At 41.6% G+C, this 27,560-nt stretch overlaps 1 protein-coding gene across 1 annotated transcript in view; it reads left to right on the top strand.

Annotated features, from left to right (window-relative positions):
- Positions 1-27,560, top strand: part of mmel1 (membrane metallo-endopeptidase-like 1) — a 79,743-nt gene that overhangs the window by 47,402 nt on the left and 4,781 nt on the right. The window contains exons 13-20 of the mRNA XM_052039459.1: positions 8,284-8,412; positions 10,372-10,470; positions 11,843-11,926; positions 13,349-13,452; positions 15,231-15,289; positions 20,823-20,942; positions 21,472-21,605; positions 25,051-25,116. Of these exons, the coding sequence (XP_051895419.1) occupies positions 8,284-8,412; positions 10,372-10,470; positions 11,843-11,926; positions 13,349-13,452; positions 15,231-15,289; positions 20,823-20,942; positions 21,472-21,605; positions 25,051-25,116 (795 nt within the window). The remainder of the gene's footprint in view (positions 1-8,283; positions 8,413-10,371; positions 10,471-11,842; positions 11,927-13,348; positions 13,453-15,230; positions 15,290-20,822; positions 20,943-21,471; positions 21,606-25,050; positions 25,117-27,560) is intronic.

Raw genomic sequence — 27,560 nt, forward strand, 5'->3', positions numbered from 1 at the left:
TTTGTAGGATTAGCAGAAATGAACTTCATTCACACTGGGCAAGGATTCAAATTTGCTAGCTGTTGGAGAGGTCCTTGCCCACAGGCCTACCTCTCACAAGGCCTCTGCTGTTTGGGTTCTTCTGGTGTGTTTGAGAAATAGGCTAAACCTTGGCAGGAGAGCCAGTGTTTCATATCCCAGGAGATATTATATCATCTCTGTGGCTTTCAGGCGGTCAAGCTTGGCTTAAGATTTTTATGTGAAGAAAAGTAGAAAGAAATAGAAAAGAGATGTATGTACAGAAAGAGACAGACATATGTCATATTTCCTTAAGACATAGAAGGTGGCCATACAGTCCCTTGTGTCTAAGCTAGTTCTGAGAGCAATTCCATCAATCTCATTCCCCCACCTATCTCCCTACAACCTATTCTCTCTCACGTGCCCATTAACTCTTCTATCACCCTTCCACACTAGGATAATATACTGTACTGTAGCCAATTAATCTATCAGCCAGCATCTGACATACCAAAAAAGTACATAAGATACAGAGAGCAGGATATATACAGTGTAAGGAACAGAGGTTTCATGACTCTGATGATGGTTTAATGGATTCATTTAAAGTTCCATAGCAAAATATGTATATTTGACATAGGAGGTAATTTAATCCATCATTCATAAAACCATGCTGAATTTATCCCACTATACCAGCTTCTACCTTTAGTCTGTTATTTTCCTACTGTTCAAATATTTGTCCAATATTCCTTTAAAAAATGGTCTTTGGCTCAATCAATCAATCTCTGACAATCCATTCCAATTCTTGCAACAATGTTAAGAATTAGCAGCAGGACTAGGCCTATTGAACCTGCTCTATCATTCACTAAGATCACAGATGATCTAATATTTGGCCTCACCTCCATTTTCCTGCCTGATTCAATCACCTTCAACATCCCATCTCAGTCCCCTTTGACTTTTGTCCTTGGCCCTCTGCATTGTTACAATAAAGCTCCAAGTATGTTTGAGGAAATGCACCTCATCTTCTCATGAGACCTATTAGAGTCTTACAGACTCGACAATGAATTCAACCATTTTGGCAAGTAATTAAAAAGGCTAGTGGAATAGAGGGACAGATTATGTAAGTACATAAATATTTTTCTAAGTGTTCAGGGTATTGATAAGACTTTAAGGAGGGACATATATGTCTTGGAGGCAGTTCAGGGAAGGTTCAACAAATTGATTCAGAGGATGAAGGGTTTTCTTATGAGGAACGATTGAGCAGGTTGGGTCTCTACTCACTGGAATTTAGAAGAATCAGAGGGTGATCTTATTGAAACATTTAAGATTGAGGAGGATTGACAGGGTAAAAGCTGAAAAGATGTTTGCACTCATTGGGGAACCTAGAACTTGGGGACACTGTTTTAGAATAAAAATTGCCTATTTAAGACAAACATGAGGAGGAATGTCTTCTGAGGATGATGAATCATTGGAATTCTCTATCCAACAGGCTCTCGACCAAGATGGACACACTTTTTTGGACTGTAGGGGAGTCAAAGGCTATAGGCATTGAGAAAAGACTACAGCCAAGATGAAGTCAGCTATGAGTTTATTGAATGGCTGATCGGCCCAGTTCTTGCTCCCATTTGTCATCATCTTATGTTCTTAGTTTCAGATATTTTCAGAATCAGGTGTATTATCACTGACACATGTCATGAAATTTGCTGTTTTGTGGCAGCAGTATGGTGCAAGACATAAAAATTACTATAAGTTACAAAAATAAATAAATAGTGCAAACAAGGAATAACGAGGTAATGTTCATGGGTTCATTGACCGTTCGGATATCTGATGGTGGAGGGGAAGAAACTGCTCCTGAAGAGTTGAGGGTGGGTCTTGAGGCTCCTGTACCTCCTCCCCGATGGATACTACCTTCTTGAGGCACCACCTCTTGAAGATGTCCTCGATGGCAGGGAGAGTTGTTCCCGTGATGGGGCTGCCTGAGTCTACAATCCTCTGCAGCCTCTTTCGATCCTGTGCATTGGAGCCTCCATACCAGGCGGTGATGCAACCAGTCAGAATGCTCTCCACAATATGTCTATAGAAATTTGCAAGAGTATTTTGCATTGCCAACAACCTTATTTCAGATTTCCACCATTCACTCTGCTAATAATTCTGCATTTGTGCTTCTCCAAATGGACTTCTTGTTTCCTCACGTATCCTGTTATCATCTCCTTTTAGAGATTTAATCTCTCTGGCCCTCCTCTCTATCACAGGCCTTCCATTTAATTCTCTCCTCCCTTCCCCATTTCACTGCTTCTCTTTTTTTTCTGCTTCTAAAGAAAGTTATCAACTGGAAACATTTTCCAAATATCTCTTCACACATGCTGCTTGATCTGTTGAGTATTTCCAGCATTTTCTGTTTGTTTTTATTTAAATAATCATGTAAATTTTAAAATTTTTAAAGTTTTATTTACAGCGTGGTAACAGGCCCTTCTGGCCCAATGAGTCCGCGCCGCCCATTTTAACCCAAATTAACCTACCTGTACGTCTTTGCAATGTGGGAGGAAACCCACGCAGACCCGGGAGAACGTACAAACTCCTTACCGACAGCGATGGGAATCAAACCCCGATTGCTGGCGCTGTAATAGCATCGTGCTAACTGCTATGCTACTGTGCTGCCCATTTGCTTTACTATTCTTTCTACCTCTCATTATAATTCTTCTCCCTCATTTTGCTAATTCATTTTACCTTTGCTAACCCTAATGTCTTCCTCACAGCTTATTTTCTCACCTATTTTCATTAGCAAACTTGAATGCAATACATTTGGTCCCTTCATGTAAGTTATTAGTATGGATTGCAAGTAATGATCCCTGAGGCACCTCACTGTCTCCAACTTGAAAAGAACCCACTTATCCCTAATCTTTGTATTCCACTTGTTAGCCAAGCCCCCATCCCAGTTAATGTGTTACCCTCAACCCATTCCCTAACCTGCTGAATAAAAGATGTAAATACATTTGTTCACTGTTTAAAGAAGCACACTCAGAAATGCCACCAGAGAAAATTAATCTCTTCAAAAAAAAAGTGTGAGCAAGGTATGAAAAGCGATTAAAACTGAAGGGTGGGGGGCGGGGGGGGGGGGGAGGGGGTGGAGAAACCTACAGAGAGAGGAAGACAAGACCAGCCTGACAACAATCACAAGAACACAAGAAAAGAAGAGTAGGCCATCAGGTCCTTCAAGCCTGCCCCAACATTTAATATGAATATGCCTGATCTATGCTGGCCTTAACTCCTCGTCCATGCCATTTCTCCATACCCCTCTATTCCTCAATCTATCAAATATTTATCCATCTCCACCTTAAATATTTCTAATGATCCAGGTTCCCCCACCCACCAAGGCAGAGAATTCCAGAAATTCACCGCTCTCTGTGAGAAGAAATTTCTATGTACCTCAGTTTAAAATGACCAGCTTCTGTATCTTGTGGTTATGTCCCTTTGTTTGAGACTCTCTCACTTGTGAAAATGTCCCAACATCTGCTCTGTTAAGCCCTCTTAGGATCTTGTATGTTTGAATAAGGAGACCCTCATTCTTCTAAACTCAAGGGAATACAGGACCACACTACTTGGTCTCTCTTAGTTGGACAACCTTTAATCCCGGGAATTAGCCTGGCGACTCTCTTTTGTATGGAGATTGGTTTGCAGTTTTCTAAGTGAAGCCTCACCAACACCCTGTACAATTGTAACAAAGCCTCCCTGTGTTTAACTCCAACTCTTTGGCAATGAATGTGCCTTAACTACTTGTTGGGCTTACCTGCTAGCTTGTTGTGATTCATGGACACTCACTTGCAGTCTCTTTCCATTTATATAAAAATCTGCCTTTTAATTTCTCTTTACTGAAGTGTATCATCTCACACTTCCCACATTAAACACCATTTGCCAGTCTTTTGCCAAGCTATCTCTATCCCCTTGCAGAATCACAATACCTTTATCACAACATGCCTTTCTACCTATTTTTGTATCGATGGCAAATTTGTAAACCTTACATACTGTTCCTTCCTCCAGGAATCAGTACAACAAAGAAAGAAACTGTGAGAGCTATAGAAAGCAGAAAAGTATGGAAGGGAAACCAAAAGGTAGAGGTGGGGGGGTCGGTAACAAAAAATAGAGTGGAGAAAAGCAAACAGACACTGCAGAAAGAAAGGCGGAATTTTCCTTTCAGACTTTTATCAGTAAGCAAAATTACAAAAGGATAACTAACAACAAGGCTCAAGAATATTTGTTCACAGTAAAAACAATTTAAAACAAAGAAGTACACACCACTCCCCTTACAAAAGTGGCCATCTGTTATTCTTCAGCTATTTATAATAATTAGAGCATTTCCCCAGAGCACAAAATGTTGTCCTGGTTTTAATCCTTGAGAATGTTCAATTTTTAATCTATTAACATATGTTTTCATTTAATGTTAACCATCTCCCCTCCCTGTACTTTATTAATTTTGCAAAATAAGAAGACCTCATGTAATCGGTGAATGATTTGTTTTTTTTTCATTCTGGCTTTCCTCCTCTTTCATCACAGGGTTTATTTGCCTGCTCAACAGCTTTGCTCTCTCCCGAGATCAGTTTATTGAAACATCTATGGCCTCTCTCCTAGCCTACAGCTTTAAATGATTGGATTTCTCAATCCACCTTTATGATCTTTGGAGTCGTGGGGGGTGGGGTTTGAATGCAAGAGATGGGGAATATGGATTTTTAATTCAATTATTGATTCCACCCAATATCGCCTCACTTCCACTTTGTCAGTATGGAGTGGCAGAAACACAAATGTATATAGCACCTACCTGGCCTAAGCACCTACAACCAGATCATAACTGCGACATTACCATGCTTCCATAAGGTCACAGAAAATGCTGGAAACACTCAGCAGGTTGGACAGTATCTGCAGACAGAGAAAAGGAGTTAAGATTTCTCTTTAATGCTGTCTGTCCTTCTGGTTGTTTCCAGCATTTTCTGTTTTTTCTTTATTTCAGATTTCCAGCATCTGCAGTTTTTCTGATTTTCATTTATTCTATAATATCACCTTTTCAACGCATCCTTTCCAGGGCACAATGTCTAATGTTTAATGTTTTTACCTGTACTACATCAATGCGCTCTATACTAACTCAAAGTAACTGCATTGTTGTAATGAATTGACCTGTACAATCGGTTTGTAAGACAAGCTTTTCACTGTACCTTGGTACAAGTGACAATAATAAACCAATACCAACACCAATAATATTTTCCTCATAACCTTTAATGTAAAATATTAGCCATAGAGTTCATCCTTGCTGGAGCTGGACATAGTTGCTCAAGATGTAATCTACCCAATGGATTGTACAAATTAATCACTACCATCACTGCCTTTGTTATACAACTTGACATTATATTAGCTTTGTCAATTAACATCCTGTACTGCTTCAACATGTTTAGAATTGAACCCTGCTGGACTGCTTCAGTCTATTTCAACTTCACCCTTATTGCAATTTAGCATTTGTAAAGCACTTTTTCTATTCTCTCTACAGGCTTGCTTCCATTAATTTTCATTTGTCATACCCCAACTTGCTTACACATTAAACTCTGCTGTAATTTAAGTTCCTTCCTTCAATTCCATTGTCCTGGTCGTCTGAAAAACTGACCATTTTGTTTTAGAATCCAAGTCATTTATCTTAATTAGAAATGTACTTAGTAATTTCATCCATAACCCCTCTAACAATTCTTTTCTTGCTTTCGGTTTGCCTTATCCATTCTCAATATACCATAAATCAGTAGCATGTTGTTTAATTGGAAGGCTTTCAGGTAGAATTTTGAAAATGCCTTTTGAAAATTGAAATCCACGACAGAATTTAGTAGTTTCCATAGTCAAACTGTTGTCACCGGGGTGAAAGTATATTAGGTTTCTTGGTGATACCATTACAACAGGCACTGACTGTCTACCCTATCTACGCCTCTCATAACTTTTTATACCTCTATCATGTTGCCTCTCAACTTCCTTTGCTCCAAGAAAAACAGAGCTAACCTATCCAATCTCTCTTTATGACTCAAGGCCTCCAATCCAGGCCACATCTTTGTGAATTTTTTATGCACCTTCTCTAGCTTAATCAGTGTTTATAGGCGAGGTTTTAAACAGGGGCAAATGTCACATTGCTTAATCTATTCATTGAGGTTGGGTAACTCTTTTAACCAGCACAGATACAATATTCTCCTTGTTTGTTGTAATTTTTCTATGATCAGACTTTTATTAATTATCAATTGTGAAGGAAGGTGTTGTCATCAATGCTATCAAGAGGCACTTACCTATAACCTGCTGAACAATGTTCAGTTTGGGTTTTGCCAAGACCACACCGCTTTCAGCCTCAGATCAGTTTTGTCCAGCAAGCAGTGTGTGGGGAGTGATAGATTACTGAAGTATTCATGAAAAGGATACACTTACCATCTCACTGGGAATATAGGGAATATAAATCAAAAGGAATCTTCCTTCTATGTTTACTATCTGATGAGGCTACATAGTGCCTTTTGTATATTCAAGATATATATACTTGTCAAGTCCATCAGAGTTATAACTTATCAAAAAAACACATAAAACCTAGAGGAAAATGAGTTCCTTATTTCTTTGCTGAACCTATCTAATGACTAAGGAATAAGACTGGGTACAACAGAATTTTACTATGCTGCACTTCACTGAGATTTTAATTAGCTAGATTGCCTCAGTAACACAATAAGGACTGCATTAGATCAGACAGCATCTGTAGAGTTGTAAAACATGATGAAGGATGTGAATTTCCAGCCACAATCCTTTGTCAAATCAGAACAGTAAAAGCAGCTATCAGAATCAGTTACACAATCTTATCCTGTTGAGTTGGTGATTTTTTTTTGTCTTTTAATACTTTATAACTCTAAGGGATTTTACAAGTGAATATCTCGAGTATACAAGAGGCACTCTTTAGCCTCATCAGATTTTTAGGCATTACTTCTTCAATCGGGATATAAGTAAGAAGCTGAAAGGGCATTGCTAAACCTGTAGCCAAATAATTTTGTCCTTTATCATCATCTTATATAAATGGTGTCAGACACCGGTATATGTTTTTTTGACAGCCTGTATAAGCTTGTGAATGTCACCCACAGACTTCAGCTCAGAGAGCACTGGAAAAATCAGTGACTTTAACAAGCACATTGTTATGAATCTGTAAACAAACAGCATGTGGCAAATAGCTCATCTGTGAGCTGTGCACTTCCATGCTGGCCGGTTCGATCTGCTGCACTTTCAGCATTATGGACTCAGCAGTTCTCCCTCAAGCTTCTGAGAAAGTCTTTTCTATTGTGTTGTTATTTCACTTCCTGTTGAATCTTGTCCTTCCCCTTCTGTACTTCATTTTCTGCACCTACTTTGACTCCCTTCCACCCTTTTCCTTCTCCATTCCTGTTTCTTTCTCTATCCCATGGTTTACCAAGGTCACAATTGACTTGTTGCTCTCTTTATCAAACGGCACTATCTATAGTTTGCAGAGCAAAATTTTCTTTGACCTAAAGGATGAGGGGAAAAGACTAACCAATGGGATGTGATGACAACTGCTAGCTCTAGTGTATTTGAGCTTGTACATCAAAAACAAAATATGCTGGAAATACTCAGCAGGTCAGGCACAGCTATAGGAAGAGCAACAGAATCAACATTTTGGGTCAGAGACCCATTGTCAGAACTAACCTCTCCGATCTGAAACATTTCAGAAAGTTTCAGAAGCCTTTTCTCCAATTTTGTCATAACTGAATCTTACCATGTTGTAATAACACCCAACACTGCTAAGTAATTGAGTGTACGTCCCAATAGGAATATTTCACAGACACAAATGACAAACTTACTGGCCTCAGAAGGATTTGTAAAGAAAGCTTTGCAGTGGGCTTCTTTCAAGTGGCAACGTGTGGTCTTTAATGCCGACTTAAACAGTGCTCCTGTTTAAGACCTCATCTATAAACAGTTTCTGCCAGTGCTGCAGTCTTTCAGTACTTCATTGAAATGAGCTCTGTATAACACTCGCAAAGGATCTAAACATAATTTTCCGAAGTTGTAAATCAATTGACCCCCTTACATACACAAGGACGGCATTTACATTTCATATTTGTTGTTGTATTTTTACTGTAACTAAGTTAGATAAGATTGACTATCTAATCCTAATGCTTTGTGTTTATAAATTTATGCAGTAACTTGTTACATTGAATCATTTCAAAATGCATTGATTTTTATGAATATAACAGTTATATTCTTTTTAATTAATGTTAATTACCACAGGCATTGTATGGTACCACCGTGGAAGAAGCTCGTTGGCGAGTATGTGCCAGCTACATCAACGCCAACATGAAAAATGCAGTGGGAGCTCTCTACGTCAGGGAGACATTTGCTGGTGATAGTAAGAAAATGGTATGTAGCATGTAGAGCAGAGCCTGCAATTCTAATGTAGACCAGTGGGGAATAATTTCTTCAATGCCAGTAAAAAGAAACTCATTACATCTGCCCGTTTTTGGTGGTGTTAGTTGAGGAGTATGTGTGGTTAGGAAATTGGAAGAACTCCCTGCACCTTTTCAAATAGTGTTGAGATAGACCCTTGGAGTCGTACAGAACAGAAACAGAACCTTCAGTACATCATGTCCATGCTGACCATGAAGAATCCATCTATACTGTTCCTAGCAGTCGGCCCATAGCCATGGTGTTTCAAATGCTCCTATAAATAGTTTTTAAATATTGTTAGAGAACTTGCCTCTACCACCACTTCAGGCAGTACATTCAAGATTTCAGACATCCTCTGGTTGAAAGGTTCTTCCTCAAATCCCCATTAACTCTCTTACCCCTATCCTTAAACCAATGGCCTCTCTGAATATAGACACCTCTACTCAGAGGAAAGGTTTCTCACTTTCTGTCCTATCTGTGCCCCTCATAGTTTTGTATACCTCAATCAGGTCCCTGCTCAACCTTCTCCCCTCCCAGGAAAACAAACTCAGCCTATCCAGTCTCACCTTATAGTTGAAACATTCCATCCCAGGCCACATCCACTGCAGGCACATCCTCCTTAGAGTATGGTGACCAGATCTGCACACAGTACTATAGCTAATGGCCTAACAGATATTTTGTATAGTTATAGCATAACCCCCCGCCCCTCCGCTGAAGGGAAGTATCACACATGCCTACTTAACTATCTTATCTACCTGTGCTGCTGCCTTCAGGGATCCTTGAACATGGACAGAAATGCCCCTCTGCTCCTTAGTATTTCATTCATTGTGTATATCCAAGCTTTATAAGTCCTCCAAAATGTATCAGCTCACATCTTTCACAACTAAATTGCATATGACATTAAACTGCCCATTTTACTAACATATCAATATTGTTGTGTAGCTCAGATTAACCTCCTCACTCCAACAACACCTCCAATTTTCTTGTCATCTGTGAACCTACTAATCATATCTCTTACATTCACATTCAGATCATTAACGTATATGACATCAGCAGGGTCCCAGCACCAACCCCTGCAGAACACCACTGGTCACATACTTCCCTTGACCATGATCCTCTACCTCCTATAACAAAGCCAAATTCAGACCCAATTTGCTAAATTGCCCTGGATTCCATTGTCTTTTAGCTTTTCGACTAATTTACCTGGACATGATCTCCCCTTAACATTACTGTAGCTGTGCTGATTATCCTTGATTGATCCCTGCTTCTCCACTTACAGATTAATCCTGTCCCTCAGAATATTTTATTAATAATTTCCTCACCACTGATTTGCCAGCCTGTAATTCCTCGGGCTTGTTTACTTTGGGCAGTTTTTCTGCTGCCGTTCTTGAACAGGGAAGAAACATTCACTGTTCACCTGTCCTCTGGCACTTCCTCTGTGGCAAGAGAAGATTCAAAAATTTCTCTGAGCCCCAGCAATCTCCTCTCGCATATCGCAGAGCAGCCTGGGATACATCTCATCGTGCCTTGGGCATTAATCCATCTTTAATCCTACTAAGACATTTATAACATTCCTCCAAGATAAACACGGCCTCCATGTGAAACAGAAACAGAAAATGCTGGAAACAGAAACAGAGTTAATGCTTCAGATTGAAGACCCCTTTGTTAAGCCTCCGTGTGAGCATTTACCTAAAGGCCAACATCTCCAGCAATGCAGCACTCTCTCACTGCTGCAATGATATGTCAGTCTGGATTTTGTGCTTAATCTTCTGAAGTGAATGCTCAACCCACATCATTCTGACCTGGGGTAAGTGAGCTACCAAATCAGCCACAGTTGACAATTAAACAGCTTTTTGATGTGATAATTACTGTCCCATAGAATATGTTGACCTATTATTGGCATCATTTATTGAACACATTTCCCTTCCTCAGGTAAAGGATTTAATTGATAAAATCCGAGAAGTGTTTATTGAAACACTGGATGACTTAGAATGGATGGACCCAGCTTCCAAGCAGAAAGCACAAGAAAAGGTCAGTCTCTGTTAATTATGATTAGTACATGGCTTCAACTTCTGACAAAAACTCAAGTTTATTGGGTGCATGGTATAAGTTTAGAAGAATTTTCCATTCACTGAAATAGTGAATAAATTTGTGCTGGTTGCAGAACAATGGTACCTCAAGGATTTCAATTTGTACTTGACATTTATTCATAGCAACAAAACAAGGCATAATCCTGAGGCCACTGTCATGGAGTATTTAACAACTGCACAAAGTAATATGTTGCTGTGCAGAAGGATAGTCCCAGAATAACACCACATTAGCTTAACCCAAGTAGGGCAGCAGTTGCAACAATTGACCATACAAAAGAATGGGAAAAAAATCAGCCAGGATTATCTATTTTTCTTTGATTTTTCATTGCTCTGCTTTTGGAGGCATTGAACCTTGGGAATTTTCATTTCTTCAGCCAATCAAGCTCTCAGGTAGCGAGATGTGTTGTTATTCTCGAATGGTGTCTCACAGCTGGATCCTTCCTCTCCCAATGATTACCTTGGAATTGTAGTGCTTCAGTATAGGTTCAGTAATTGTGCTGGCTGGGTCTGGAGAGAGGGGCCAGTGACTGTGCACCCAATTAACACCTGAGGTTGATGTATAGGTCAGGGCAAGACCATCATCAAGCAAACAACTGGAGGTGAAGTGTTGGGCATTGGTCAGGATGAGACCTGGGGAGTGTGTTCAGCATTCTGCATCAGGACCTGGGGATGTTGGTGATCAGTAACCAGATAAGGGGCTGGTGGGGGTGAAATGGTGATCAGATCCATGGGGGAGGGGTGACTCAACATTAGTGGGTTTGGATAATAGGGGAAGGTTGTGGGTGGGAAAGGGGGTGGTGCAGGGCAGTAGCCTCTGAAAAGGCAGGTCAGAGGATAGAAGGTAAGTACGTATTGGGCTTACTATAGTGGGACTCAGCCTGATGTAAAGCTCTGAAAACATGAGTGTTCTGGGAATGGCCAATAATGGCTATTCCTGGGACAATAAGGACCAATTTTCCCAGCAACATTCTGAAAGAGCTTAGCCCAGGGAACAACATCATAAATGTCAAAAATGGTCCATCTCACATTTCAATGCATGGTAAGTACATTTATCAACTGAGCAGCAATGAAATAAACACCTCACAATCTGATTTCTGGCACACTGCATACATCTAGCAGCAGTATTGTATACTGATAAACACTGGGAATCCCGGTCCAGGGTGCTGAAGCTAATTGCACAATCCCTGTCTCTGCACCAAACTTTTGGAAAAATCCATTGGGGATTTGAGGATGAGGATGTGGATGGGGAAAGTTATTGACCCAGGCTCTTGCTAATTATTTTAAGCATCTTTTTTCATTTGTTTACCTCAAAGGCTATGGCAATTAAAGAGCAAATTGGATATCCAGACTATATACTGGAAGAAGACAATCCCAAATTGGATGAGGAATATGCACTCGTGAGTAATTGATCATGGGCTGGATCCACAGATGATGTAACCTTGTGTCCTTCTGCCAGTAACTACTCTTTAAGAAATCCAGGCATATGTATCATTTGACAAAGTCAGTGTTAGAATCATAGTGCACTTTGTTCTATCATCAGACAACTTGTGAGACAGGACTCCAGAGTGTTAGCAATGTGCAAAATGAATCTTTAGAGTCCCCTTCACTAACAGAGTCTTTGTTCTTATCATTTCTAAGCCGCATACTGTGATCACTACACCTTTGTTGACCTTGCAATAGCTTAGGGCCACTTGCAGCATGGGAGTCAATCGAGGCAGATGATCACGTGGCAGGTGCCCAGACACAGAAGTGAGCTCTATGTTTCCCCTCCCCTTCATTTTCCCTCTGGTTCACGGCAGCTTTCTCTGCTGTCGTATGGCTGTCTATGGCGAGTTCTTTGCGCACTGATTTATTTCCCAGCAGATGGTATGGCAATGAAATGGCAGCTCCTGACAGGAACTGCATAGGTTCCATAATTCATAGCATCTTTTCCCCACATATTTGCCCAGTTTCATGATTTTTTTTTTGGGAGACACATGTGGGTCTTGGCATTCTGAACATCACAGGTTTAGTGCACCAAAAGAGGGCAAAACCCCTTTTCCAGGCCAGAGACAGTTGTACCCGCAGGGCATATGTATTGGCCTCATCTGAGTGCCCATGAAAGGACTTTCCTGTAATGTTGCTTCGTTACTTTCAGATCCAATTCTTGAATATGGGCATTTGCTATCTATCTCTGGTCACTTTGTGTTCTCCTTTATTTGAACTGATTTGACTCCCTTATCTTTACATTTCAAATGTATGCCACACTGGCTTGTACACTCCCACGCTTGGAGTATCGGTCTACATCACTGATCCGGCCTCAGCCGACTGCATATTCCAGGAAACAGACTAAGCTTTTCCATTGTTAGAAAGATTATTCAGAATGACAGAACTAAATGGATGTAAATAGAGAATTTAAGTATTAAGTTAGTGTTTATAAGATACTTGATTCAATAAATGATTCAGCTGATGACATAACTGTTTATGACCATTATCAGAACAAACAGATCACCACTGTAACCAATCTAATATATCCATTACCTTTCATAGTATATGTACCAAGGGTTATAAGAAAAGTTTTATTTTTTCTTAATCCTTACCATGTTTCCAGCAAGATGGTCATCATTTGTACATGCATACGTCAACACTGAAGGATTAAAAACTGTGAATGAGTGTCCTGCTGTATAGGATGACAGCCACAGAGGATTATTAAGAATATATTTCATTGTGCAAGCCAAAAGGTCTCCACTATTCACATGGATTTTTAAGCTCCAGATTAATGTTCACCCGGAACAATAGAGCAACATCTGTGACAATAATAAATTCTGGTCTTTATTCAGTTAAACTTCAGTGAAAGCAAATACTTTGAAAATATCCTTGAAAATTTGAAGGCTGGAATACAGAAGAGTCTGAGGAAATTACGGGAGAAAGTGGATCAAGATTTGTAAGTAGTAATCCTTGCTTTCAGATCCCTCCACTGCTTCAACTCTCCCTTTCTCTGTAATCTCCTCCTGTCCTAAACATCTGAAAGCTCCACACTCCTCCAATCCTGGCCCTTTTGCATTGCTAATTTTCTTTTGTTTTGCTCATGGTGGCCAGAACATAAATTGCCAAGAGCCTAAGATATGGGGTACCACCACCACCCCCCCCCCCACCCCCCAATCAGATCAGTAACTCCCTTCCTTCCTCTCCTCCTTTAAGATCCACATGGAGTCATTCAGCATTGAAATGTCATCATGTCTATGCTGACCTACAAATACTCATTAAATCTAATCCCATTTGTCAGCACTTGGTCCAGAGCCTTCTACTCTTTGGCAAGTCAAGTGCTCATTCAGCTACTTTTAAAATATTGTGAAGAATATCTGCCTCCACCGTCTTCTTGGTTAATGTGTTCCACTTCTTTGACCACACTTTCGATCATCTGTCAAAACAGGGAAGATCATCCACCCTTTGTCAGTGCTGGTCCAGCATTAATCCAGATACCCAGACCCAGCTTTAAGTACTGGCATTGGCCTTGGTCAACATGGCACCTTCCACTTAGCCCCTGCTGGCTATGACTGAAGCCACTTCCAAAAAACTTCCACAATATGTTATTGACCTGTACAGAATATACAAGAACACAAGAAAATAGGAGGTACTTGGTCCCTTAAACCTGTTCTGTGTCAGTTCCCCATAACCCTCAATTCCTCGATCTTTCTTTAAAATATTTATGTATCTCCATCTTAAATATATCCCATGATCTGGTCTCCAGCACTTCTGGAGGCAGAGAATTCCAGATGTTCACTGTCCTCTGAGAGAATGCAATACCACAAGTGTTTCAGAATGACATATTCTGGCTCTAAGTCTCTTCCTTTAACTTTGATTTCATTTCTTGCCAAATAATTATCCAACTCTGAAACAGCTCAGTAACAAACCACACCTTAATCCCAGAGAGAAATCCCCAATGGAGCCCTGTGGAGGGTAGCCATTCCCCAGCTTGAATCTATCCAGCCTTGTGAATTCAAACAAAAGCAAAAAATCGACTTGTCTTATCCTATCAGTCCCTTCTATTATTTTAAAGACGACAGGGATGAAACTGTCTCGGAAGTGCAGGTCTACAATTTCAGGAAATGGGTTAGAAATGAGTTGTGAAGATGTAAGAGATTCTGCAGATGCTGGAATCTGGAGTAACACACAAAATGCTGGAGGAACTCAGCAGGTCAGGCAGCATCTATGGAGGGAAATAAACAGTCGATGTTTCGGGTCAAGACCCTTCATCAGGACTGGAAAGGAAGAGGGCAGAAGCCAGAATAAAAAGGGAGGGGGAGGAGCACAAGCTGGCAGGTGAGGGGGAAGGGAGGTAGTCAGGTGAAATGAGTTGTGGAGATGTAAGAGATTCTGCAGATGCTGGAATCTGGAACACACACAAAATGCAAGGGGAATTCTACCTTTTACCAGAATAAAAAGGGAGGGGGAGGAGCACAAGCTGGCAGGTGATAGATGAATCCAGGTGAGGGGAGAAGGGAGGTGGTCAGGTGAAAGGAGTTGTACAGATCTCCGAACTGTCCACCCTATTCATTGCTCTCCACTGGGAGCTTGTGAGACTTCGCAATTTTGAGTCATGTTCACTTTCAACCTTTAGAAGGCAACTTTTCAATACAAAAAAAGCTAATAATGTGCAGGAATTATAAATCCTGGCACTCATTTCTGAACACAACAATATCTTTATCTGTTTTATTTCAGATGGATGATCGGTGCTGCAGTTGTAAATGCTTTTTATTCACCTAACCTGAATCAGATAGGTATGTCGCAACTACGGTACTGTAAAATTAATATCAGTTGCAATATGGTAAAGGATCTTTAAGGTTCCTCTCTTTGTTAAGGTTGTTTCAAGGCCATGTAGATACTGTATGTTAGGGATCAAGTTCACTACTCATTATTTGCTTTACATGGCTGATCTCAACCAGATGGGTAGGATGGGGAATTACCACACACCAAGGTACTATGAAGAGTTATCAATACTCCTGCTTAATATTCAGCAACATCTGGAAGATTGGTTTAGATATTTGGCTGTACAAACTGGAACGTATATATTTTTGGTGAGCTAAAACATTACTGCTTTTAGTGCTGGTGCCAAAATGAGTTCTCCTTAAAAAAAAATCAAGAAAAGCATGTTTGAAATGACATTAGGTTGGTTTATGCATAGAAATAAGCTGTTAAATGCAACCTGCAAAGCTCTGATGGGCTCACACTCAACTCAGCAGAGCTGTTGACAATTTGCTCTGCTTCAGTCACAGAAAGGCCTCAGTCCTTAAAGATAATCCTTACAGCAGCCAGACAGCTGCAGAGACATTTTAATGGCTGAGGAGGGGAGGTCCTGTGAACTGTGAGGGGGGAGGAGGGAGATGGTAGGAGATGCACCATTAGAAGACCCTGGCAGGAGGGGACTGGACTTTAGTTGTCTCCTCCAGGAGTGAGAATCCCTGCATAATGGAGCAATGGTCCAAGAGATTTCGTGATCTCACAAGATGTTTCCTAGTGAGCTGCAGACCACTAAAAATGCTGCTCTCACGTACATGCATACACACGCATGCACAAACCAGCCTCCCCTCCATGTACTGTCTACACTTCTTGCTCTCTTAGTAAAACAACCAACATAATCAAAGACCCCTCCCATCCTGGACATTCTCCCTCCTCCCCCTGCCATCAGGCAGAAGATACAAAACCCTGAAAGCACATACCACCAGGCTCAAGGACAGCTTCTATCCCATTGTTATAAGACTACTGAACGGACCTCTTGTAGGATAAGATGGGTTCTTGACCTCACAATCGACCTTGTCGTGGCCTTGCACCTTATTGTCTGCCTGCACTGCACTTTCCCTGTAACTGCAACACTTTATTCTGCACTCTGTTACTGCTTTTCCCGTGTTGTACCTCAATGTATAAAATAAGAATGGGCATAGAAAGTGCAGATAGAGGGAAACTTTTCTCTTTAGCAGAGGTGTTTATGACCAAAGAACATAGGTTTAAGGTTAAAGGCAGGATATTTAGAGAGGATTTGAGGAAGAATGTTTTCACCCAGAGGGTGACTGAAATCTGAAACACACTGCTTGAGGCGATTAAATAAGTATGGCATTTAATAAGTATCAGACCATAAGATACAGGAGCAGAATTAGGCCATTCAACCCATGGAGTATGCTCTGCCATTCAATCATATCTGAATTTTTTTTTAACCCCAATCTCCTGCCTTCTTCCCCTAACACTGAACCCCCTTTCCAATCAAACATCAATCAATCTCTGCTTTAAGTACACCCAATGACTTAGCCTCCACAGCCCTCTGTGGCAACGAATTCCACAGATTCACTAACCTATGGCTGAAAAATTCCTCCTCATCTCAGTTTTAAAGGGACGTCACTTTATTTTAAGGCTGTGCCCTCGGATCCTAGATTCACCAACTAATGGAAACATCCTCTCTATGTCCATTCTATCCAGGCCGTAAGTACTTGAAATGCTATGGTATTCAAGGTTATGGACTAAGTGCTGGTAATTGGAATTAATATAGATAGGTACTTGATGGCTTGCAGGGGCACAGTGGGCTTTTTCCATGCTATAATGGTCTATGGCTTTAAACATGGTGCTTATACCACTGAGACTTTATCATTTATACTGTATTGTGTACCTTGAAATGTCACATAGCGCAATGGCATATAATGAATCTTACTTGGAGGTCCATGAGGGATTTTCATTGCTGATTGAGTGTTGACTTCATTGGCTTGAAATGCAGCCAATTGATTCATATCCCTAACCATTGCATATCAATCCAAATCATAAATTGTCATGTGCATTCTTGTCAGCTACATTGCCTGCAATGCTGACAGCCCACCATTGATGTTGAGGAGAAGATAAAAAGAACCACTGTGAGCAAAGTGTATTTTGTGCAAAAGTTACTGTTGTTCAAGCAAGGTGCCACTCACCTGGAAGTTCAAAAATATTGCAGCAAGTTGCTTCACTCATTGGATCAAGGATTTATTCAATGATGCTATGATCAGTACAAGTGAACCTGATCATCAGGATGTGAGGGATTTTGGGTATCATCTGGGCTCTCACAGTGATTAATGTACTATTTTGGTATTAAAGACTAGTGTGGACAAAGTTGCTTAGTGTGGAATGGAGACCATGATTAGCAAACTTGTTATGAAAACACCTCTCTATAAAGGGCAGTCCCTCTACAGCCCATGAGGACAGTGCCTTCTTCCTCCATGCCAATAGATGACTTCTTGGTAGCCTCTCTCACCCTCCTGCTCCTCACAAGCCTGTATCATGGCCTGCAGACTCAGGATCTGCACGCTGCTCTTCATCCAACACTGATTGCAGTCTGTAGGTAGAAAGGTTGTGCAGCACGCACAATGAAATCTCCACATCTGTTTGGCATATACTGCAGGGCACCCCAAACTGATACAGGCAATTAAATCTTGTCATTGGGAGATCAGTGATATTTTCCATCGTGATTCTGGTACTTGTGTGGCTTTCATCGTATCTGTTCTTAGCTGCTGTGTTTGGAATCTGAACCACCGCGAGGAGCCATGGAGATCCCAGGATCAATCCCTCAGGCCAATGCTCATCACTGAAATGTTTGGCATCCAAACTCCCTCAGGATGAAGGTGTCACGGATGTTACCAGGAACGACAGCATTATCATGTAGGAATTCTTCTCATGATCGACAACCAGGTGTATACTGAGGGAGTGGAAACCCTTTCTGTTAATGAACAGGCCTGGGTTATTAATGGGAGCCCTTCTGGCCACATGAGTGCAGTCAATGGTTGCCTGCTGTAATGGGAAGTCAGCAATGTGAGCAAATCTTGGTGCCTGAGATGCCACAATCCCCTCAATGAAATGAACACAGAAGAAATCATTCTTTTAGGAGGACAGAGGCAAAGTGATTTGTTTGATTGTGTGATCAGCAGCACATTGAGAGAGATGGCACAAGTCTGCTGCTGCTGCTTCCTGGAATGATCCAATGGCCAGGAAGGTCATCTTGACCTTCACTCCGGTATCCAGTCGGATCTCCCGATGTCAGTTGTGTGTCCCTTTTCAAGTAGTGAGAAAAAACTAGGCATGAGAGCATGGTTGAAGAATGTCCTACAGGGTGTCATATACGGCCTTGGAAAACCTGAGCCTGCAAATGCATCGTTCCTCAAGCAGTTCCAGGTAGGATGTGATGACTTTGAAGATTCTGTGGAAATGCATACTTTGGCATTCTGTCTTCTCTCTCTGAGCAACTTGTTATGCCTTTCCCAAATGACCATGCCTAGCACCTACTGAATTAGTAGTTCTGCAGCCAAATGCTGAAGAGAGTAGCCTGTACCACTCCAGGGAGAAGTCTAAACAGCCTGTGGTCAGTTCTGAAGCTACCCAGTCAGGTCCCTGATGTCGGTCGTGTGTTGCTTTTAAATAGTGAGAAATGCAAGAACTTGCTTTTACTTCTAATGGAACAGTTCTAAAAAGGTTGTTGTTTGGAACTAAGAGCTCCAATTTTCATCAGAGCAGGGATGCCATTAAGTGCAGCTATTAGCTGCTCTCATGTGCCCATAAACCTCCCTTTAATAATCTGGACGTTCATGAATGAAAAGGGTTTCCAGCTCCTTGACGTACAGCTGATTGTTGATAGTGAGAATTTTTTGATATTCAGTGCCATACCTCCTGGCAGTACCCATGACCCCCCTTGCACTAACCTGGATCACAACCAAAAGTGCCCTGTCCAATTTTGGAATTAGCACCTGTGTGTCCAGTTTTTGGGCTACAGTGCCATTTATTGAGCACCAAGCAATCTCCAAAAAGGCAGAGGATTCAACCATCAATCAATACTTCCCGAGGCCCAGACCTGAAACAGACTGTAGATCCTTTTAAGAAAGGGGACCTAATATGTTTGAAATCCCATCTATAGCAGTCCAACAAACAAGGTAAAATTGTGTAGTATATTCATGCCTTCAAGGTCTGACCTCTCATCCCGGAGGATACAGCTGCCACCACCACTGGTAACTGCTACCATCCTGACCTATTGCCTGATCTTAAGTTCCCTGTCACCTTCTTGTTTCCCTTTAAACCCTTGTTGCTGATTGCACCTGACTCTGATCTACAATTCTTCTTCATTGGTGAGTTACCTGAGATCACCGTATTAGGCATTCACAACTTGCCACTTCTGTGATGGAAGCTTAAACCCCAATACCAGGTACTCCTTGGGGCCCCTCCATTCCAGCACAGGGAAGGCTCCCAAATGTGGGCACACTTGAATCTCTGGAACTCTATGGTATGGGCCCAGGTCCAGATTATTTTCAGCTGTCTGCTTCTCATGCTTAACAAATTTATGAGGAAATGGAATTCTTTAATTGGCTTTGCAATGTATTTGCATCCGGATTAGAGTTGCTCTGAGTCTCAATTACTTTGAGTTGGATTCACTGCGTTACATTAGGTTGGCTATGTATTAGGAAACCCGTTATTCAATCATGTTTAATAGAGCTGAGTTTGCATCTGCTGGGCCATCATTAGGTTGCATTCTTATTGATTCCAATTGAATTCGAACCACAGAGTTATATAGTACTAAAGGAGGCCATTCAGCTCCATAAGAACACTATACCACAAGTCTCATTATCTTCACTTTATACTTCTTAGTTTCATTAATTCTCTAATCCATTGCCACTCATCATTGGGATAACATTGAAGCCTGAGTATTTGAATCTTTGACTGGAACTTGAGCCAACAATCTCATGACTCAGAAATGAGAGTCCTGCAGCTAAACCAATGCTGATATTTGTTAATGTATTGGATAATATTATAAGAGTTAGATGGAATAGAAGACACCACTCAGGCCATTGTGCCTGTACAGGCTCTTTGTAAGAGCTTTGCAATTAGTCCCATTCCCCCAACCCATAGTCTTGGAGTATTATCCTTTCAAGAATGTATCCACTAACCATTTGTAAGATACTTTTGAATCTGCCCCTAATACCCTTTCAGGAATAATAACTGCCTAATAATAATTTCATGCAAAAATATCCCCATCTCCTCTCTAATTCTCTAGTCCTTTCTAATCTAATTAACTGTGTTCTGTGTTCCAACATCCTTGTCATGGGGAATAGTTTCTCCTCAAATAAAACTATTCCAGAATTGGGCACAAACTGAATTGGGTTTTCTTTTCACATCTGTGAAATATTTCAGATTTTTTTTTGTTCTTTCTGTCATTGTTTCTAGTAAAGCATGCAGGTCATAAAACCACTTCTCAAAACACACGTTCCCAGTTTTGACAAGTTTATACTGGAGCAGGTTGTTTATTCCTTGCAGTATTTCCAGCTGGAATTCTTCAGCCTCCATTCTTCAGCAAACACCAGCATCAAGCACTGAACTTTGGAGCAATTGGGATGGTGATCGCCCATGAGATCATACATGGATTTGATGACAATGGTAGGCATGAATAGTGTGATTATCTCACTCAGCTCTCTTCCAGTTACATAGTCACATTTCTCATCTTACCATTAAAGAATGCAAATCACAGCCACTATCTTATTGTGAAAATAGTAAATCTACATGAGGAGAAAAGTTATTCATTTTAGTAACTGATTAAACCCTGCTGCACTGACAATTTGTAATTATTCAAATAGGACCAAACTATTTGCCACATTCTCAATTTTCCACCAGACCTTTTGTGAAACAAAACCTCCAAGCAGGTCATTGCTTGGTTAAATAATCTGTGTTATCTGCATTTAGTTTTACTATTGGCAGATTACATAATATTTCCATTGCTTTTAGATCTGTGGTTTTCTTTCCTATCCCAGAGCAATGCTGTAATATGCATGGCAGCTTTGTATTTACAGACATTGGGAACTCTCCCAATTTATATTATTGATTGTGGAGAGTGACTGTGGTTTCATTTCAATTAAGATTTTGTTTCGATGAAAAAATTACCTTTTTCATTGCATTTGGTAATCTCTAGGAAGAAAGTTTGACAAGAATGGCAACATGTATGACTGGTGGAGCAATTTTTCAGCCACACATTTCAAAGACCAGTCTAGTTGTATGGTGCATCAGTATGGAAATTACACGTGGGATTTAGCTGGAGGAGAGAATGTGAGTATTAAGTTTGTATTTTTATTTTGTCGGTTGCAAGCAAAAAGCAATAAATGTGAGGGAATTTTTGCTCAGCTGATGGTGATCAATAGCTATGAGGTGTCACCTACATTACAGCTCGTAAAAGGAACTCATTCATTGTAGGGTGCTTGAAGGAAGTTCTGAGGATGGATAAAGCACCAAATAAACACTAGATTTTGTTGTCATTTGCCTTCTCTGGTTAAAGGTTGTTTCTTCACACTTATTTCTAATTTCCCTTTGGTCATTTTGGAGGAAAATTCTTGTCTTTTATTCTTATCTGTTTAGACCCTAAAGTCATTCTCTATTCAAAAGAATTATATCAGTGATGTCGCTTTGCATAATTTTTACTGTTCCCCTCCTTCTAAGGTTGGGGTTCACCCCAACCCAACCCCTTTCTCCTTCAGGAGAACTTAACACTGCACAGCCAACACCTTGTGCTTGTCCAGAAGGGAGCCTGTTTTTGCTATGATGGAAATATTAACACTGCTGAGACACCAGTACCTTAAAGAAGCAGAAATGCACCAAGGATTGGCAAATGTGTCTAACTAAAGGCTTCCAACAAAACTAGGTAGAGGTGTGTGGACGGACTGGTGGGAGAGAAAGAGGCTGATATTTGCTCTCATTCATTGTTGGGGTGAGAAGGAACACTTAATGGGGTCAACAAGAGACATCCTCCAAGAACCTGATATATTGGTGTTGATCTTACCTGAACCCATTCTCTCTGCACCATCACCTGCAGGTAGTATCTGGGGGAAGGGATGGGGCAGGAGCGGTCTCAGTTAGGGTTCTTAAGAGTAGAATTCATTGGTTGAGTTAATTTTCATTATCCTAATCAGGGTGTAACATGAAAATGAATCCTCTCCAATGTACATTGTCTTCATTGCAATGTTTGGTGTACAGAGTTCGCCAATGATATACCCTTCCTCTCCAGTCTAAACTGCATTAATCCCTTGCATAGTTAACAACTTGGTTGGCCTATTGCCAGCTTACTCTCTACCGATGCCCCATCAATTCTCATTTTGTTTTCTGAGTTTAATTTGCACATTTTGGCTTGAAAATATAACAAACAATGATAACTCTGGATGCTAAGGACTGAATCTATTAGCTAGTATCATTTCAAGAACACTAACCCAGCAAGAAATGCTGTGGTTCACACAGAAGTCCCCCTCAGAACAATGAGGCAGGAGCAATGAGGTGAGAGGCACACAACAGTAAGGACCTATTTCCCTTAGCTGAAAAGTCAGTGATTAGTGGCATAGAATTAAGGTAATTAGTAGAAGGATTAAAGGGCAGTTCAGGAATAATTATTTCTCTCAATGAGTGGTGGGGATCTGAAGCCTGTCACCTGAAAAGTACTTGAATGACCACTTGAAGAGCCATAACCTGCAGGGCTAAGGGCCAAGAGCTGGGGAATGGTATCAAGCTTGTCCACGTTTGGCCAACATGTACACAGTGTGTGGAATGACCGCTTTCAATGGTTCTGTCATACTACCAAATTCCAACAATACCAGCCAGTTATGCCTGCCTTTTCGTTGGCTACATGGAACAATCCATGTTCCAAACCTACACCAGCACTGCACCCTAACTCTCTGCTACATTGACGACTGCACCCTTGTGGAGCTCATCAATTTCATCATCTTCACTTCCAACTTCTACCCCGCCCTCAAATTCACTTGGTTCATCTCCGACACCTCTCTCCCCTTTCTTGATCTCTCTATCTCCATCTCTCTTCTGAGATTCTCCACCAGCATCTACTACAAACCCATTAACTCCCACAGCTACTTTGACTGCACCTCCTCTCGCCCTGTAACTTGCAAGGACGCCATTCCCTTTTCTAAGTTCCTCCATCTCCATTGCATCTGTTCTCATGATGAAGCCTTCCACTCCAAGACATCTGAGATGTCCCCCCCCTCCCCAAGAAGAGCACAAGATAGAGTTCCTCTAGTCCTCACCTACCATCCCACCAGCCGACAGATCCAACATGTCATTCTTCGTAACTCCCGCCACCTAACCACCACCAGGCACATCTTCCCCTCCCCTCTCCGCTTTCCGCAGGGATCACTCCCTCCATTACTCCCTTGTCCACTCATCCCTCCCCACTGATCCCCCTTCCTCCCCGGGCACTTGCCCCTGTAACCACGCAAAGTATTACACCTGCCCCTACACCTCCTCATTCGCCACCATCCAGGGCCCCAAACAGTCCTTCCAGGCGAGGCAGTCCTTCACATGTGAATCCATCAGTGTTATTTCTTGCATCTGGTGCTCCCAGTGCGGCCTCCTCTACATCGGTGAGACCGGACACGGATTGGGGGACTGCTTCGCCGAGCACCTCCGCTCCGTCTGCTGTGCCAGCCGGGCTCTCCTGGCGGCCAGACATTTCAATTCCACTTCCTATTCCCACATTGACATGTTTGTCCACAGCCTCCTTCACTGCCAGGTCATGGCCCAATGAACATTAAAGGAACAATACCTCATATTCCACCTGGGCACTCTCCAACCTGGCGACGTGAACATTGCGTTCTCAAGCTTCTGGTAACCGTTCCCCCTCTGTCCCTTTTCTGCCTTTTTTTTTCCTCCCTCCTCCTGATCTAACTGGCTCCCACCAGCCTCTGCCCTTCCACTCCCCCACCCCCCTCTGCCCATCACCCATGCACTCCTGCCATCGGTTCCCCCACCCCCCCCCTCCCTTTATTCCATGCTCCACCATCCTCTCCTGTCATATCCCATCATCTTCAGCTGTTTGTCATTTCCACATATCGCCTCCCAGCTTAAGACATCATTCCTGCCCTCATCTGCCCATCACTCCCCTCACCTGGATCCTGCTAGCTCTTGCTCCACACCTTCCCTCCACCTTTTTATACTACCTCCCCTTTCTTCCCGTCCAGATGAAGGGTGTCAATCCGAAATGTCATCTGTCCATTTCCCTCCAGAGATGCTGCCTGACCTACTGAGTTGCTCCAGATTCCAACATCTGTAGCCTCTTTTATCTCTCAGCCTCTTCCACAGTCTGAGACAAGCCAAAGCAAGCAGGTTAGAAATGACTTTGCCCCTAGGATCAGGCAGTGCTTGTTGTGTTCAGATTAAACTGCCATGTCTGTCATTTTAATAAAGACAACCCATTTATTTTAAACACATTAGTACCTCCATTGGAAACAGAAGCTGGAAGAATATCGTGCAAATGTGGCAGGTCTTGTTCTCTAATGTTGACATCAGCCACTTTTAGCCTCACAAGTCTCATCCCTTTTGATCATAACTCTCCTTCTCGTCAGTTCCTGATCAAGGAACGACGCTTGGCATCTCTCAGAGATGATAACTGAGGACGGAATTAAAAATAACAACTTTTTCCATAGCTGCCAGCCACGCATTGTTCTTCCATGTCTATAGTCTAATGTTTCACTTCATTCTGGCAATCCTTTTGACATAGGTAAGTGGGATCAGCACCTTGAGTGAAAATATCGCAGACAATGGAGGCATCAGACAGGCATACAAGGTAAGGCATTGATATTCAGCAAAATGCTTCTTGTTCACAAGCAAATGTTGTTGTACAGACAAAATTTATCTACAGGAGTGTTCCCCAACATGTAAACAATGGGTGGAAAAATTGCAGGTTATATATCCCCTATGTACCATGAATGTAATCCTATAAGGAATGCCAGTCCACAGGATTCCATTTTACAACAATCGTTAAATTAATTTGTTGGTTTTGTTTCAAAAAGCATTATGATTGAGTTTACTGCATTGGTCCAGTTTTGCAGGAAGGGCTGTCACTGGTAACCCCTAATTATTCTTGAGAAAGGGTTGACTTGCCTTCTTGAACTACTCCAGTCTTCCTGGTGAAGTTACTCCACGGTGCAGTTGGGAAAGGGAGTTCCAAGGTTTAGATCCAGAGACGATATATTGCCAGGTCTGGGTGGTGTGCAATTTGGAGGGAAATGTGCTCCACCTACCCTTGACGGTAGAGCTCCTTCAGAGGAACCTGAGGAAATAAATGCAGTGTAATTTGTAGATGACACACCATGGCAGTCAACTGGTCTGCTTTGTCTTGGACAGTGTCAAGCTTCCTGATTGTTGTTGGCACTGCACTCATCCAGGCAAGTGGTGGATATTTCACCACACTCTATTTTTGACTTTCATGTGCTGGAAAGGCTTGGGGGTGTCAGGAGTTGAGACACACACTACAGGATGCCCAGCCTGTGCCCTTCTCTGTAACCATGTCCAGTTGAGCTTTAGGTCAATGGTGACCCCCAGGATGTAAGAAGTAAGGGAATACTCAAGCAATGATAATGCCATTGAACATCAAGGGCATGTAGGTTAGATTCTCCCTTGTTGGTGATGTGGTTACATAGCACTTTTGTGGGACAAAAGTGCTCATTAGTTGCATGCAAGCTTGGCTGTTTCATTGGCTGAGTAGCTGCAGATGGAATTTGTATTGAACATTGTGCAGTGATAAAGGAACGTGTGTACTTCTGGCCTTGTTGATGGAGTCCCAAGGGTATTTTGACCCAGGACGTGGTCCTGAGGAAGTCCTGCGGTGATGTGCTTGATCTGGGATGATTGACCCCCAACAACCACAGCCGTCTTCCTTTGTTAAAGGTGACTTCAACTATTGGAGTGTTTTCCCCTTGATGCCCATTGGCTTCAATTTTACCAAACACTCTGTCAAATGCAGCCTTTATGTCAAGGGTTGCCATTTTCATCTTGCTTCTGGAATTATTCTGGTCCATGCATGGAATAAGTGTGAATTGATAGCACTCTCAACAACATCTTCTATCATATTGCTGATAAATTGAGACTTTGTTTGATCTGATTGTGCAGCAATTAGCCCGATAGAATTTGTCTTGCTCTTTGGGACATACGTGGGCAGTTTTCCAGATTGTCAGATTGATGCCAGTGTTGTAAATCTACTGAAACAGCTTGATTCTGGACCAACATTTCAGAACTACAGCTGAGATGTCATCTGGTCCTAATATTCTCTGCTGTATCCAGTGTTCTCAGCTATTTCCTGAAATCATATGAAGTGAATCGAATTGGCTGAAGGTTGGCTTCTGTGATGGCGGATATCTCAGGAGGCACGAAGTTGAATGGCACTTCCAGCTGAACATAGTTGTTGTCTCATAGAATGAAACAACACAAAGGGGACCCATCCAGGCTACTGGACCCGTTTGAAAGAGAAATCTGCTCTGTTTGTTCCCTACAGCACCTCAAATATTTCCTCTTGCAGCATTTATCCAATTCTATTTGTAAGTTGTTGAATCTGGACCCACTACCACTGTGCCTTAAGGACAACAGAGAGCTCCAGTTTTATTTTAGCCAGTGTGAAAGAAGGGTTTTCTGCAAGTTTTAAGAAAAAAATCATTCAAGATATCTTGAATGCTATCCAGCCATGTAGTTAAATGGGAGAGAATAGCAAAGTTGTTGGCTGTGATACCAACTCCCTCCTCTTAGGTAGCCTGTTGTTCAAATTTATGGAATGTGGTACCATGAAACCACCATCTGCAAGTTACCCACCAGCGTAATGTGGAAATATATTGCCATTCTATCATCGCTCAGTCTAAAATCCTCAACCTCCTACCCAAGAACAATGTGGGAGTATCTGCATCAGCAGGACTGCAGCAGTTCAAGAAGGCAGCTCAGCTTTGCCTTCTCAAAACGCAATTAAGGATGAACAATTATTGCTGGCTCTGCCAGCAAAATCCATGTCCTAAACAATGAATAAAAAATTCAATGGCTTCTAGAGAAAGAATACACAAGGAAATTTGATGAAATTGGACATATGGATGTCATAATATCTCATTATGTGTCAAATTTTATTTGTTAATACTTCTCTGAAGCAGCATAGGATATATTGCTCTACTAAAGGGGTTATGTAAATACAAGTCGCTGTGTTGCTGAAAGTATGAAAGTAAGCCTGTTGTGATAATCTTGTGACTGTAG

The sequence above is a fragment of the Pristis pectinata genome, chromosome 26 (assembly GCF_009764475.1).
Source record: "Pristis pectinata isolate sPriPec2 chromosome 26, sPriPec2.1.pri, whole genome shotgun sequence".
Lineage (NCBI taxonomy): Eukaryota > Metazoa > Chordata > Chondrichthyes > Rhinopristiformes > Pristidae > Pristis > Pristis pectinata.